The 12500-nt window shown below is 51.0% G+C and overlaps 1 protein-coding gene across 13 annotated transcripts in view; it reads left to right on the top strand.

Annotated features, from left to right (window-relative positions):
* The window catches only part of EBF3 (EBF transcription factor 3), a 128598-nt gene that overhangs the window by 96155 nt on the left and 19943 nt on the right, over positions 1–12500 (top strand). For all 13 annotated transcript variants that reach the window (XM_007964439.3, XM_038009726.2, XM_007964433.3 and 10 more), the window contains exons 9-10: positions 1–22; positions 537–663. The exon at positions 1–22 is cut by the window's left edge and continues 109 nt beyond it. In XM_007964439.3, coding sequence (XP_007962630.1) covers positions 1–22; positions 537–663 — 149 coding nt within the window. The remainder of the gene's footprint in view (positions 23–536; positions 664–12500) is intronic.

Below are 12500 nucleotides of genomic sequence, written 5' to 3'. Positions count from 1 at the left end.
AACTATGTTGGTGTGGAGCGAGGTAAGCCCGCGGACTCGGTCAGCTTCGCGCTGTTGCTGTCTTCATGAGTGGATTTGACAAGCTGTCAATAGTGTATTGACACGAGGTGCCCTATGGCAAAATCCCCTTTTAACGCACTGCACTGTTCGCCTGTGGCAGGAGCCTCTCCCGTGGGTGGGTACGGAACACCCCCCTGCCCTGCAGCCCTGGGGTTTAAAACCTGCCATCGAGGTCCCCCGTCCACTGGAACAATTAGTGCTAGAATTACTAGAAGCAGGTTTAAGGAGACATATGGTGGCAATTTTCATATGAATGATGCCCTGTGGCCTTTCCTGCAAACTAAAACCTGGGATCATTTGCAGATATTTTTCTTAAAAAACACTGTAGGTCCCGAGACTCTGGGTGACAGCTAGGAGGGGGCATTCCAAGACGATGGTCCAATTTGTGCTCATTTTGGTAATTATATCCAACTGGCAAGTGTCCGCCTCTCACGGCCAGCGCCGCTGAGCGCCTGTTCACTGTGTGGTTTTTGTAGCTGATAACTCCCCATGCCATCCGAGTCCAGACCCCGCCGAGGCACATTCCTGGCGTCGTCGAAGTGACCCTCTCCTACAAATCCAAGCAGTTCTGCAAAGGTGCTCCTGGGCGCTTTGTCTACACCGGTGAGTTCATAGCTCCAGCTTCTGTGGGAAAGCGGTAGAGGCCTCCTCCCCACCAGGAGGTGCTCGTGAGGGCACGGGAGGACTGTACAGAGAGGGTAGGGGTCTGTGGGAAGACGGGCGAAGCTCCCTTGGCCTGTGGGTTGGGTTTAGCTGGGTGTGTGGTTTCCACATCTTTGAGATGGCGTATGATGCCACGGATGGGACAGTCCCCGTGGCTGTGTGAGCTTCGATACCTCTCTCTGTTTGTGAGGCTCCTCACCTGTAAACAAAGTGGCGGGGGAGTCGTTAGGAACAACAGTCACCCAGCTACCACTGGGGCAGCTGCCCATGTGCCTGGCTCCACGTGGGGCTAGGGGCCGCGTGTCCACTGGTCTCTATGCCTCTGCCCCGTGGTGTCACTGCTGTTCTGCTGCACAGGCTGAGGCTCAGGGAGGTGAGGAAGTCAGTGCCCAGGCCACACCCCCAGTAAATGCAAGGCCCATGTAAGCCTGCTCTTTCTTGCTCCAGCCTGGGGTCTTGAACCCTACATGACGCTGCTTCCTAAAGCAGATCCGTGTTCTCTGAGGGTGCGGGACAGACTCCTGGCAGCAGGAAGTGTGGCCTATGCAGTTACACATGCTTGCTATCTTGCAGTTGTTCTATACAATGCTTTGTCCATGCAAGGGCTGAATTAGCACCACTTGTTCAGGATTGCTATTGAGAAATGCTGTAAATAAACTTCAAATTGGCTGGGCATGTTGGCTCACAGCTGTGATCCCAGCACTTTGAGAGGCGGGATAATTACTTGAGTCCAGGAGTTCAAGACCAGCCTGGGCAACACGGCAAAACCCTGTCTGTACAAAAATTTAAAAATTAGTGGGGCATGGTGGTGTATGCCTGTGGTCCTAGCTACTCAGGATGGTGAGGTGGGAGGATCACCTGAACCCGGGAGGTCAAGGCTGCAGTGAACCTTGATTGCGCCACTGGACTCCAGCCTGGGTGACAGAGCAAGACCCTGTCTCAAAACAAACAACTCACTTCATCTTAAGGCATGTTTGTATTTTGATTTCTAATCTTAGCCAGCTCCAAAGGCTGTGGTATTTGAGAGATGTTTTTAATGATGGACAGTGCCTGCTGGAACCCGATGACAGTGAACGAGATGAATACTTACTATCTGTGGCCTTGACCTGCTTGTGCAGTGGCTGGTGTCCTGGGGTGGCCGTGAGGGCCACAGCAGGAACCTGGACTAGGGGATGGGGCTTCAACTTCTGCCATCACCACCTGAAAGATGCCCACTGGGGGACAACCCTCTCCTCTGTCCGGAGAGTGGGTGACGTGGAGGATGCTAAGCCCCCTCTGCTTTCGGAAGGTTTAAAGAGGCAATAGACATCCCTCAGCCTCTTCCCTTCTTAGGAAGGACTGAGTGAGCAAGAAAGGCAAAGTGTACATCCTGCCGCTGCCCACTGTACATCAGGCCCAGCGTCACCCCAGGGTGTGCCTGGATGGGTCTTGGTGGCGGACCAGGGCTGCTGTCCCAGAGGCGTCCAGTCGACAGCTCGGCACTCTCCATGGGTTAGGGTGGGAGAGGCAGTGCTTGCCCCACACTAGAGGCCACCTTCTGTGGGACCAGCACACGCAGGACCAGGCACCCAGGAGCTGCCAGAAGGCCACAGGGGAGGTGGGCACAGCAAAGAGCTGATGTCCGGACACCTCTTGGCCTGCATGGAAGACTCTGAGATGGAGAGAGGGCCGCTCCTCCAGGTTTTGGAATCCCAGTGTTTTAAAAAATAAAGACATGTCACAATGGGGTTCTAAAAATTGGGGCGCCTTTTAAACACTTATGTACACTTCAACAAATAAGAACTTTTGCTGTGCAATAAAGTGCAGCGTCTATAGGCCCCAGGTACCTGGGAGAGGCGAGACATCAGAATCCCGCCATGGGCCGGGGGGTCCTTTCTGGCACCTTGCCGTAGGGCTGTTTTCATGTGTGCACTGAAGCCACACAGTGCACATTTCCACATGCTTCCTCATGCAAACTGTTGTATGTGCACCACACGCCCCTGAGTCCCTTGGCTCATCTGGCTGTAGAGGCTGCAGGCCCTGTGCAGAGACCTGGTGTTTGCAGACAGACTGGAACCTGGGCATATGCTTACTCCTGTGGTCTCAATTTCTCCTCTGCTCTACCTGGCAAGGTTTCGGTAAGGATCAGGGATGACTGATGTGTGGTGTCTAACACATGGCGTAAATGGTCCTTCCTGCGGAAAGTCACTGAGGGTGAACTTCTGCTGGGTTCTGCGGGATCCTGCTCGAGTCCTGAGCTCCTTAGGAAAACGGGTATTGGTTATTGCTTGTGAGCCATGGAGCAGCACCTGAGCTTCAGTGGGCACATGCCAGGGGTGGGCTTCCGTGTAGGTGCCTGTGTCTGCTGCGGGGTCCTGGTTTGTGACACGAAAGTGACGTGTGTTTGCATGTGGCAAGACTGACTGCCTCCGCACAAAAGTGAATGAATAAGCCCCCTGTTCTCACACTGGACTGTCAGCCCATCCCGGATGAACGCTTTAGTGGATGCCTTCGGCGGATCCTTTCATGAGTTCAGATCTTTGCATACGTGGGCTTTTTGGTGGGGAAGTCTGCGCAGCTATTGTTAGAAAGAAGATTGCGGAAAGGTCCAGTCCTTTCTTTGCACTTCGCCTGCTGCCTCCTGGGGATTCTGTCCCCAGTGCTGTAGAGAAAGGCCTTGGGCTGTGCATTTGTAGACAGACGCGGATGTGTAGGGTGGGAGGAGCTGCCTGTCACTGGCTGGCAGGTATCACATGGTGTGGCAGAGCCTGCAATGTCAGCGTTCCCTCAATTCCCAGCATGGCCGGGCCCAGCTCTTGCTGCTCTGGGGCTGGTGCGGGGAGGGGGCAGCTCTGCTGTCTGCAGCCTGTTCCTCTTGCCCTCCAGCCAGGTAGGATGCCTTCCTTGGCCAGGGATATCCTCTCCAGGTCTCAGATCCTCCTGCTAAGGGACCAGTGGACACCTTAGTTCCAGCCCCAACCCAGCCTGTCCAAGTGCCTACCTTCTATATCTACAGGCCATATTGTGCCCCCTCTGGGGCTGACTGGGCTTCTCGGGCACAAGCTCAGGGTCCTGGCTGCCCGAAGCTTCAGGGATTTCCTCCATCAAGACATGCTCCCATGAGTGGGTGTTTGGTGACGCTCTGCCACAGCCCAGCCTTTCTTGGCTGGAGGTTAACCTATTGGCTCCCCTACACCCCAGTCATTAACAGGAATATCCATTTCAAAGGTGATGTAAGGGATACAGGCTCTACAGGCTGGGGAGCAGAGGAAAGGTAGGGTCATGACCTGTCTGACCTGGAAGCTTCTGTCTGATTTGCATTGCCCCGAAATTGATGGGGACAATGAGGTAATCACCGGGAATTGCACTCCCCCACTGAAAACTGAGCCAGCCCCTTTGCATGTCACGACATAGGCACCATCCCCTGGGCGTCTGGTTCCCATCAGTGTCCCCCAGCCCCGGAGGCTGCCGGGACACCCTCACATTTAACCTTCCCCGCGTGAGGCCGGCTGGGGCCGCCAGGCGGAGGACTAATGAACCTGTGCTCAGAGGAGGGGCTGCCCGCCAGAGGCTGGGAGGGACTTTGCAAAAGGCCTCAATGATCTGTTTACAGTGATCTGAGAAACACCAGATTTTTCTGAACCAGACCCTATTAGTCAACCCCGAGTGGGAAGGGGAAGGCAGGCCAGGCCCCATCCATCCAGGCCCTTTTGCCTGCTGCTTTCAACTCCTATAAAGACACAATTACCTTGGGAGGCTGTGGCGGTTCAGTTGATTAGCACGGTGAATTAAAAGAATGAGTCACAAATGACATGTCCAGCACTTCCATACTGGTTCTTTGTATTCCCATGTGCCTCACCCTGTTGTAAGAAGGTCAAAAATTAGAGAGAGAGAACAATTTTCAAGCGGCTAGCACTTAGGAGCAGAATTAACAATCACTCTGTATGTAATTGCCAGTTAATAGTAAATTGCCTTCTAGACTGTAAAATGCAATATAAACTGGTGGGCACCTAAAATTAAATTAATGAGATATTTGCTGCATTTAAAAGTGAATAGTGCAAATTAATAACTGCGTGCAATGCTTGTTTTAATATTTGTCTAATAGTGTACCATTTGCTTGTTTAATAATAATTAAAATAGTCCCAGAATGTCCTACCTGAGAAACTCGCAGTATACACAAATTGAGCAGTTTCGCATTTATAATTCCACCCATAGAAACGCATCAAATGGTTAAGAGTAATAAAAGAAATTATTTTTTAATTAGAATATAAGCATTACAGTGTTATTTGATTAAGACAGATTGGAATTTGTATGCATCTAATTGAAATTATGTTACTGAAGAAACTACTTTCATAGACACGTTTTCAAGTGTGAAGCATCATGGCACAAATGCGTGTGTTACTGTTTTCTAACAATGTCCATTTGGCAGAATGGTTTCCTATTAAACAAAAGCACTGAGGCCGGTTGGGAGTGGTGGCTTGACTTCCAGCATCATTCACGGGACACTGGGGAGGTGGCTGGGTCGGTGTTTCTTACTCTTGGTTTCTTGCACCCGGATGGTTGATTGACCCACCCTCATTTTAGAGATTTCTTTTGCTCAATTAAAGAAATTATCACAAATTACTGGGAGCCAACATGTTGTTTGAGACAGACTGAACCCAGTTACTAAACAAGATATTGGCAGTCGATAGCAACCACATCCAAAGTGGACACAGGGAGCTCTTGACTGCGGAATACCTGGACTGCTCCCAGCCCCGGGATGCAGTTACTAGATGGGAACATAAAAGTGATTATTTTCTGCACAAGGACATTCATTCAGCTTCAGGCTTATGAAATCGTTACTCAACCAGTAATTGCTAACAGTTTCTGTTCTTTCTGATACAGTATTTATGGTTTACTTTTCTTCCTTTTTTTTAACTCATATGTACCTTAAAACTGTCTGTGCATCAAGGGACGATGCTGTGTCCTCCAGGGCTGTCCTGGCCCTGGGTGAGGGTTTCCCCCGTCTCCTGGCGTGTGTCCACAATTTAGCCCCACTTCACTCCCCTCGTGAAAGCACTCATGGTTCTTAAGTGTGTTAAAGATCTTTTGTGTGCGTTGAGAGGCAGTCCTGTTAGCACCACAGAGTCAATTGTGCCCTTCGACCACGCCAGCCCCGGCTTGCTGTCTCCCAGGCTGGTGCTCCTCAAACAAATTACTTGGATGCACAGAGCAAATGATGCTTAATTGCCGCCTACAAATCATACTATTTTTACTATGCTCAACTAAATGCTAACGCCTTCCTTCCATGTAAACCACATGCTTTCCTCATGGGTCCTGGAGTTTGGGGACTCTTTGACTCAATTCTGTTGGTGACTCTCATCATCCCCGTGACTGACCGTTCGTTCCTGTCTGCAGCAGGCCCTCCTGCAGCCACACTGGCTGTCCTGCTTCAAACCTACCAGTCAATGGTGTCCAAGGACGTCTGCGTCCCCCCATCACCCCCAGTGAGCCCCCCCCCCCCCCCCCGAGAACAGACACCCTCCAGGAACCTTTGCTTTTCTATTAAGTTGGTTCTATCAGAGAATAGCGTGGGTCTGTGTTTTCAGCTCAGGCTGAGTGTGGACCTGCCCAGAGTTGGGATAATCACAAGATAATGCATGATTCCAACAACACAGCTTTTCCTGACACCACTTTAGCTTTTGTCCTTTGTTTAAATATGGATGGCAAAGGGTGACTTTTTTTTTCCACATCAACTGCGGTGGCGTGCATCCATGCCTCAGCCCCTTCCCCTGGGAGTGAGGCCGACTGCCATCACTGGGGTCATTTCAGGGGTCCTCAGGGCCCCTTAGGCAGAGCCACAAAGGAAGGGAGGGAGGGCAGGCTCCCACCGCTGTCCTCCCCACTGCTACATCGTAGCGTCAACCCAAACTCTGATCAATTAATCTGCCAGCATGCTAAGTGGGTGCTGGGGTGAGATTCGATAACACAGCCCTTTGAAGAAGGGGCCAGGAGGGCTTCCCGGGTCACTGCTGTCCCCTCTCTTTCCCGTCTCGAAGGAGGCCAGGAGAATGAGACACACCGTTTGTGCTATTGCACAAGTAGACTATTTGTCCTAATCAGTGACACCCATTTACTAGAATTGCTTAAAATGAACTATACCTCATACAGAAATCGCACATTTAGAGAGTTCCATTCATCATCTGAAAATTGAGGGCCAGTAAACTTTTCTGCTCCTCCAGTGGGATCATAGGCATGCATCAAAATGTTAAAAATGATTGGTGAGAGGGAGCTGTCACCCATTTATCAAGGAAAAGAACATTATTTGCTAATTTCCCAACCAGGCTGGTGACAGGGTGCTTCGTCTTTAGACCCACGGTGACCAGCATGGCCTTTTCGTTATTAGTACAAGTCAAGCGCTTTTGGGCTGTTGCTAACAAGACACATTTGTCTGTCATCTGAGGGGGCTTTGGTCGGTTTCCAAGTGGCTGTGACCAAGTCTGCACCCTGCACCCCGATTGGCTGCTCTCCTCGGGGCCACGCTAACCCAGGAGGAGAAACGAGCTGATAAATCACAAAGTTTCCATGTCAAGGTGAAGGTATTGACTCTTCAGCACCAAACCTGACAAAATGTAGCAGAGAGGAGATGGCCATTCATCTTCCCCAAAGGACAAAAGGGTCATCCGGGTTTCACTTGGTAATTGTCGGGTTGAGGACGGCAGAGGCGGGCCCGGCCCTCTTCCTGTTAAGCCCCCTGAGTAGGTGGGTCCACTGGTCCCGCTCCTCACCCACCTTGTGGTGGCCCTTCTCGGGGCTGCAGGGAGGAGAGTCGGGGGTAGAGCGGGTCATGCTCTGGACTTCTGCGTTTCTGATTGAGAAGGACGTGCTTCTGAAAACAGCTTGGAGTGGGTCCAGGAGATGGTGTGGGACTGTGGGAGAAGAGAGCAACAGACCATTTAGAACAAAATAAGTGTGATCACCTGAAGTGCAGAATAAAGCGGGGATAGTATGATGTAAAATTAAATACCACAGATCACTCCGGCCACAACTCCCACAGGTTAAACTCTGAAGACCAAGGGAGACGTCAGCACAAACATGTTGGTAGAGGACCTGAAACAGAAGTGTGTGGTTCTTTCAGCACCAAAGAGGAGATGACATAGATCACTCTGTTGTCCCAGGAGAATAGGAACAAGAACTAAATGCTGCCTCTGTTTCTCTTTCTGGCTTATAAGTTACCAGTGCCTCAAGCTCCCTCCCACCAGATCTCCATGGCTGGACATCGGGCCCAATGCTAGCAGCCCATGGCTGGAATTGATAGAGTATGTGTCGCTCCGGCGTGTGCCCGGCCAGCTGAGTCAATGACAGTGCTGGGACCCGGCTGCTCGTAGTTTCATGTGAGGCTGTTTTTGGAGGGTCCTGAGACCTGTCTGTGCACAGTGGCTCTAGGCTGAGGCTTGGATTACCAAAGCCTGGCCTGAGAAAAAGGTGCTTTTCCAAAACTATCATTTCAATCACTTGGGCCTTTTTAATTTGTTGTAGAAAATGCAAAATGAGGCTGGGCATGGTGGCTCACGCCTGTAATCCCAGCACTTTGGAGGGCTGAGGCAGGTGGATCACCTGAGGTCAGGAGTTCAGGACCAGCCTGGCCAACATGGTAAAACCCCATCTCTACTAAAAATACAAAGAAATTAGCCAGGTGTGGTGGTGCATGCCTATAGTCCCAACTACGCGGGAGGCTGAGACAGGAGAATCTCTTGAACCTGGGAGGCAGAGGCTGCAGTGAGCCGAGATTGTGCCACCGCACTCCAACCTGGGGCAAGATAGAGTGAAACTCCATCTCCAAAAAAAAAAAAATGCAATATGAGTAAAACGTAACTTTCGTCTTTTAGAGTGGTTTTAAAATAAAGCCACAACAACAAATAGAAGGCTGTCCGTCAGCGATGTGGACTGTTCGCTACACTAAAAGGCAAAATAGAAGTTTTCAAATGCTTTTCATGAGCACATGGAGTGACTTGACTTCACGAGGAACCTGAGTGCGTGCGGAGGGGCACACACTCTCGAAGGGTCATTATGGAGCGTGCAAAATTTCAAATAGAGAAGCTCCCTTTGAGATAGGAGACCATGGCAGATTTTGGTCAGCATTGGGGCAGATCATCTTTGGAGGGAAGTTTCTTAGAGGTGCTGCGTGGCTGGGGTCATTCTTTTCTTCCTCTCCTTTCTGGATGCCACCCTCTCCCTGCACTCTTGAGATCGCCCTTTCTACGTCTTCCCAGACAGAAAGCTTACAGCCTGGCACAGTGAGCCCCGGAGCCTCTGAGGCCTGGACCCGTGCTTCAGGCATCTGAGAAAGCCTAAAGTCAGGAAATCCAGGAGGTCGGATTGGGGAGGGTGGATTCTGCCAGGTTTTTCTCCATCTTTTTACCTCCTTGTCTTCTCTAGAGGAGGCCCTTGGCTGGGAATCTCCCTGCTGGCCCTTCTTGTCTCAGCCCCGGAGCCAGGCTGGGGTCAGTCAGATGCTTGTTGATGGCCATCCCTTCTAGCCCTAGTTCAGAAGACCCACTTGGTGTTTTTCCTAAGGAACATGCTCACACTGCAGAAACATCCCAGGCAAGCTTTAGGCCTGTGGGCACTGAGCTTCCAAACAGGCACCAAGCTGAGGGCAGCGGCTCCTCCAGGGCTCTTATGATGGAAGAGCCTTCAGGACGGGTGGCATCAAGATTGCTTTACCACATGCTTGGCATCAGGCCGTGGCCTGTCCCAAACTAAAGACCAAACAGGCCATAGGCTAGGGTGGTGATTGTTTCAGAAGTCCACTGAGTCTTAATACCCTGTAAGGGAGAGAAACGTGCCACTGGCAGACACCACGCAGGGTATTGGGCTGCAGCTTCACATGCCCCCTGTCCAGGGAAGCTGGCATTCGGTATGTACAACCCCAAGGACTGAGTTCCAGGCCATGCCCTGGCTTTGCTGTGGCACCATGATAGTGAACACCTGCCGTGTGCCTGAGCCCCGTGTTCGCCAGGGGACTGCTCCCCTTCCTCACCACCCCAGATTCCACCAGCATTGGTGATTCTCCTTTACTGCGTACTTGCAAAATGCCAACTGGCGGGAATGATCCATTGGACGAGCGTAGTGTGAACACGATATCTTACATAAAAGTGTGGCATGCTGTGGAAACTCGCCGTCAACATGGTTTGGAATCTGCCCCTGGCTCCCAGTGTTCATCCACCTGGACACAGCAGGTGGTACTGAGAGATGGGGAAGCTATCGGTTCTCATAGGCGCTCATGGTTAGGGTATCAGGTGGGGTGACATACCTGCCCATTCGGCAGTGGGTCCCTTGCCAAGGGGAGTGATGGTCTCCATCCTGGCAGCCTGGGGCCTGGTTTCTGGATGGCCGTTGGCACGTGCCTGGTGCAGAAGCCACATTTGCCATCACACTGACTCGAGGTCTTGTGGGAATGAAGCAGGACATGGAAAAGTTAATAAAATAGTCAGAATGAAGAAGGCGCTCCATCTGATGACAAGAGAAGCAGACGAGGCACTGGTGGATTTGAGAGGAAGGGCGCCTTGGGGAGGTGGTGGGGAGGGGGCCGTGGAGGCTGTACCCCTGGGGGCTGAGCAGTAGGGGTTGAGGATTTCCAGGCCAAGGAGCGCCAGCTGGGCATGGGGCTGTGAGTGGGGCAGGCCAGGGCTGGGTTGGGGGCTGCTGTGGCAAGAAGGAGGTCAGATGAGGACACGATGGCCTTCTGGTCCCAGTATACCTTGGCATTTGGGACCCCCATGTAGAAACAGGACATTTTACAGGAGACACAAAATCTGGCACATGCTGTGTTCAGGGCTGTGCTTCTGGGGCTTCCAGTGTTTACATTAATCTTGGTGATGTCTTTAAAGCCTCTCTGCCTTAGAACATTCCTTTTCTTCTTTATGCAGCCTGAAAAACCAGGAGTTAAAAATGCCTCCATGGAGATTGAAAAGGGTAATAATGTTGGGAAATCGAGTTACACTCCCTGAATGGGAATAGATTCCCCACACCAGGCCCTTCCCCCACAGCTGGGCTCTGTCTTGTTTACCCCTGTGCGGGCCCTGTGCTTTTACACAGGTACTGGGCACACCTTTATTCTAAACAGCACTCCGGCCCTGGAAGATGTTTCCTTAGTGTAGACAGAGCTGGCACATATATTCTAATTCAGATGAGGAACGTTACTTTCACTAAAAACACTGTTTTTTGCTCACATATAATTCACATATCATAGAATTCACCCAAAGTATACAATTAAGTGGTTTTTCGTACATTCACAAAGTTTGGCAACATCAGTCTAATTCAAAAACGTTTTCATCACACTAACGGGAACCCCGTGTCCACTAGCTGTTGCCCCATTCCTCCTTCACTTGGGGAACGTCTGTCTCTGGGTCTGTCCCGGTCCCCAGAAGTGACAGCCATAGAGAAGTGAGAGTGTAGAGGGAGGCACGCGCCTTGGGTTTTCCTTTCCTGGCCTCCCCTAGCTCCTGGCAACCATGAATCTACCTCCCTTCCCTATGGATCTGCCTGTTCCAGATATTTCCTATAAATGGGGTCACACATTATATATATAGTTCTTTGTGTCTGGCTTCTTTCACTTTGCATGTTTTCCAGGCTCATCCCTATTGTAACGGGTATCAAGGTTTCACTCCTGTACATGGCCGAGTACTATTCCATTGTATGGATATACCATATTTTGTTTATCCATTTATTCATTGACAAACATTTGGATATTATGGAAAACACTGCCAGGAACATTTGTGAATACATTTTTTTGTGAACATACGAGAAACGTGATGTTCACTTTGGCTTTTCAAAATAGAAAATGTGGTACCTTCTGTGTTGGCCAGATGTCTTCAAGAGGCCTGCATTACTCATTACCTTGAACACCTACCGTGCGCATCACACTGAGTGGGGCAGGCACGTGGCAGAGGGTGACCTGTTGGGTGGCCTTCCTCCTATGGGGAGGGCAGATGCCTGAACAAGCACATGGGGTGGCTGGGAACATCCCCATGGGAGTGTGGCCCACCCCAGAGCACAGAACGGGGCTGCCTTTGTCCTCAACCCTGGCAGGGACACCCCTGACTTTGGGAGGGGCTTGGACTTTGCAAGCTCCTTTTTCTGTTTACTTCTGTGTGCAGATTTTCCGCTGTTTTAAAGTGTGCAAATCCATTGCTCAGAGGGTTCTCCACAGAGCATTAGATTTCCCGCTTGCTTCTTAAGATCTCTCTCCTCCCTGCAAAAACGTCTCTGGGAGGCGTGGCAGCAGAGGGACCCTTGATGTTCCTTGTCTTAAGAAAAAGGATATAGCATTCCATCGCACACATCTTTTTATTGTGCTGAGGGTGGCTTTTACTGGCTGGTGTCTCTTCCTTTTGTTTCCAGGCATTTCTCCACTTGGTTGAAAACGTTAGAACAACCTTCTTGGGGAGCTTGAGGGTGGTAGGATGGCTGGGACCCACTTCCCGACCTCAGAGCCTCTGCCTTGGGAAGTGCCTGTCTCCCTCAGGCCCGTCCCCAGAGGCGAAAGCCACCGAGAAGTGAGGAGGCCACGTGCCTTAGTTTTCCAGGCTGCAGGGCTGGGCTGGGTAGATGTAGTTTCCACACGACTATAAAAGCCATCATCCAACATATTCTTTGAGGTATGTAAACAGAATTGTTTGAATGCAATCCAATAGTTGTCAGCAAGGGTATTATTTTGGTACAAGGAAGATGAGCTGTCCCCTTTTCTGTGCCTGGTGTCACATCACAATGCCGCCATCCGCTGCCAGGCAGTGGTGAATGGAAGCTGGTCCCTG

This window comes from Chlorocebus sabaeus, chromosome 9 (genome assembly GCF_047675955.1).
Source record: "Chlorocebus sabaeus isolate Y175 chromosome 9, mChlSab1.0.hap1, whole genome shotgun sequence".
Lineage (NCBI taxonomy): Eukaryota > Metazoa > Chordata > Mammalia > Primates > Cercopithecidae > Chlorocebus > Chlorocebus sabaeus.
The sequence above is the reverse complement of the archived record's forward strand: the minus strand, read 5'-3'. Positions and strand labels throughout refer to the sequence as shown.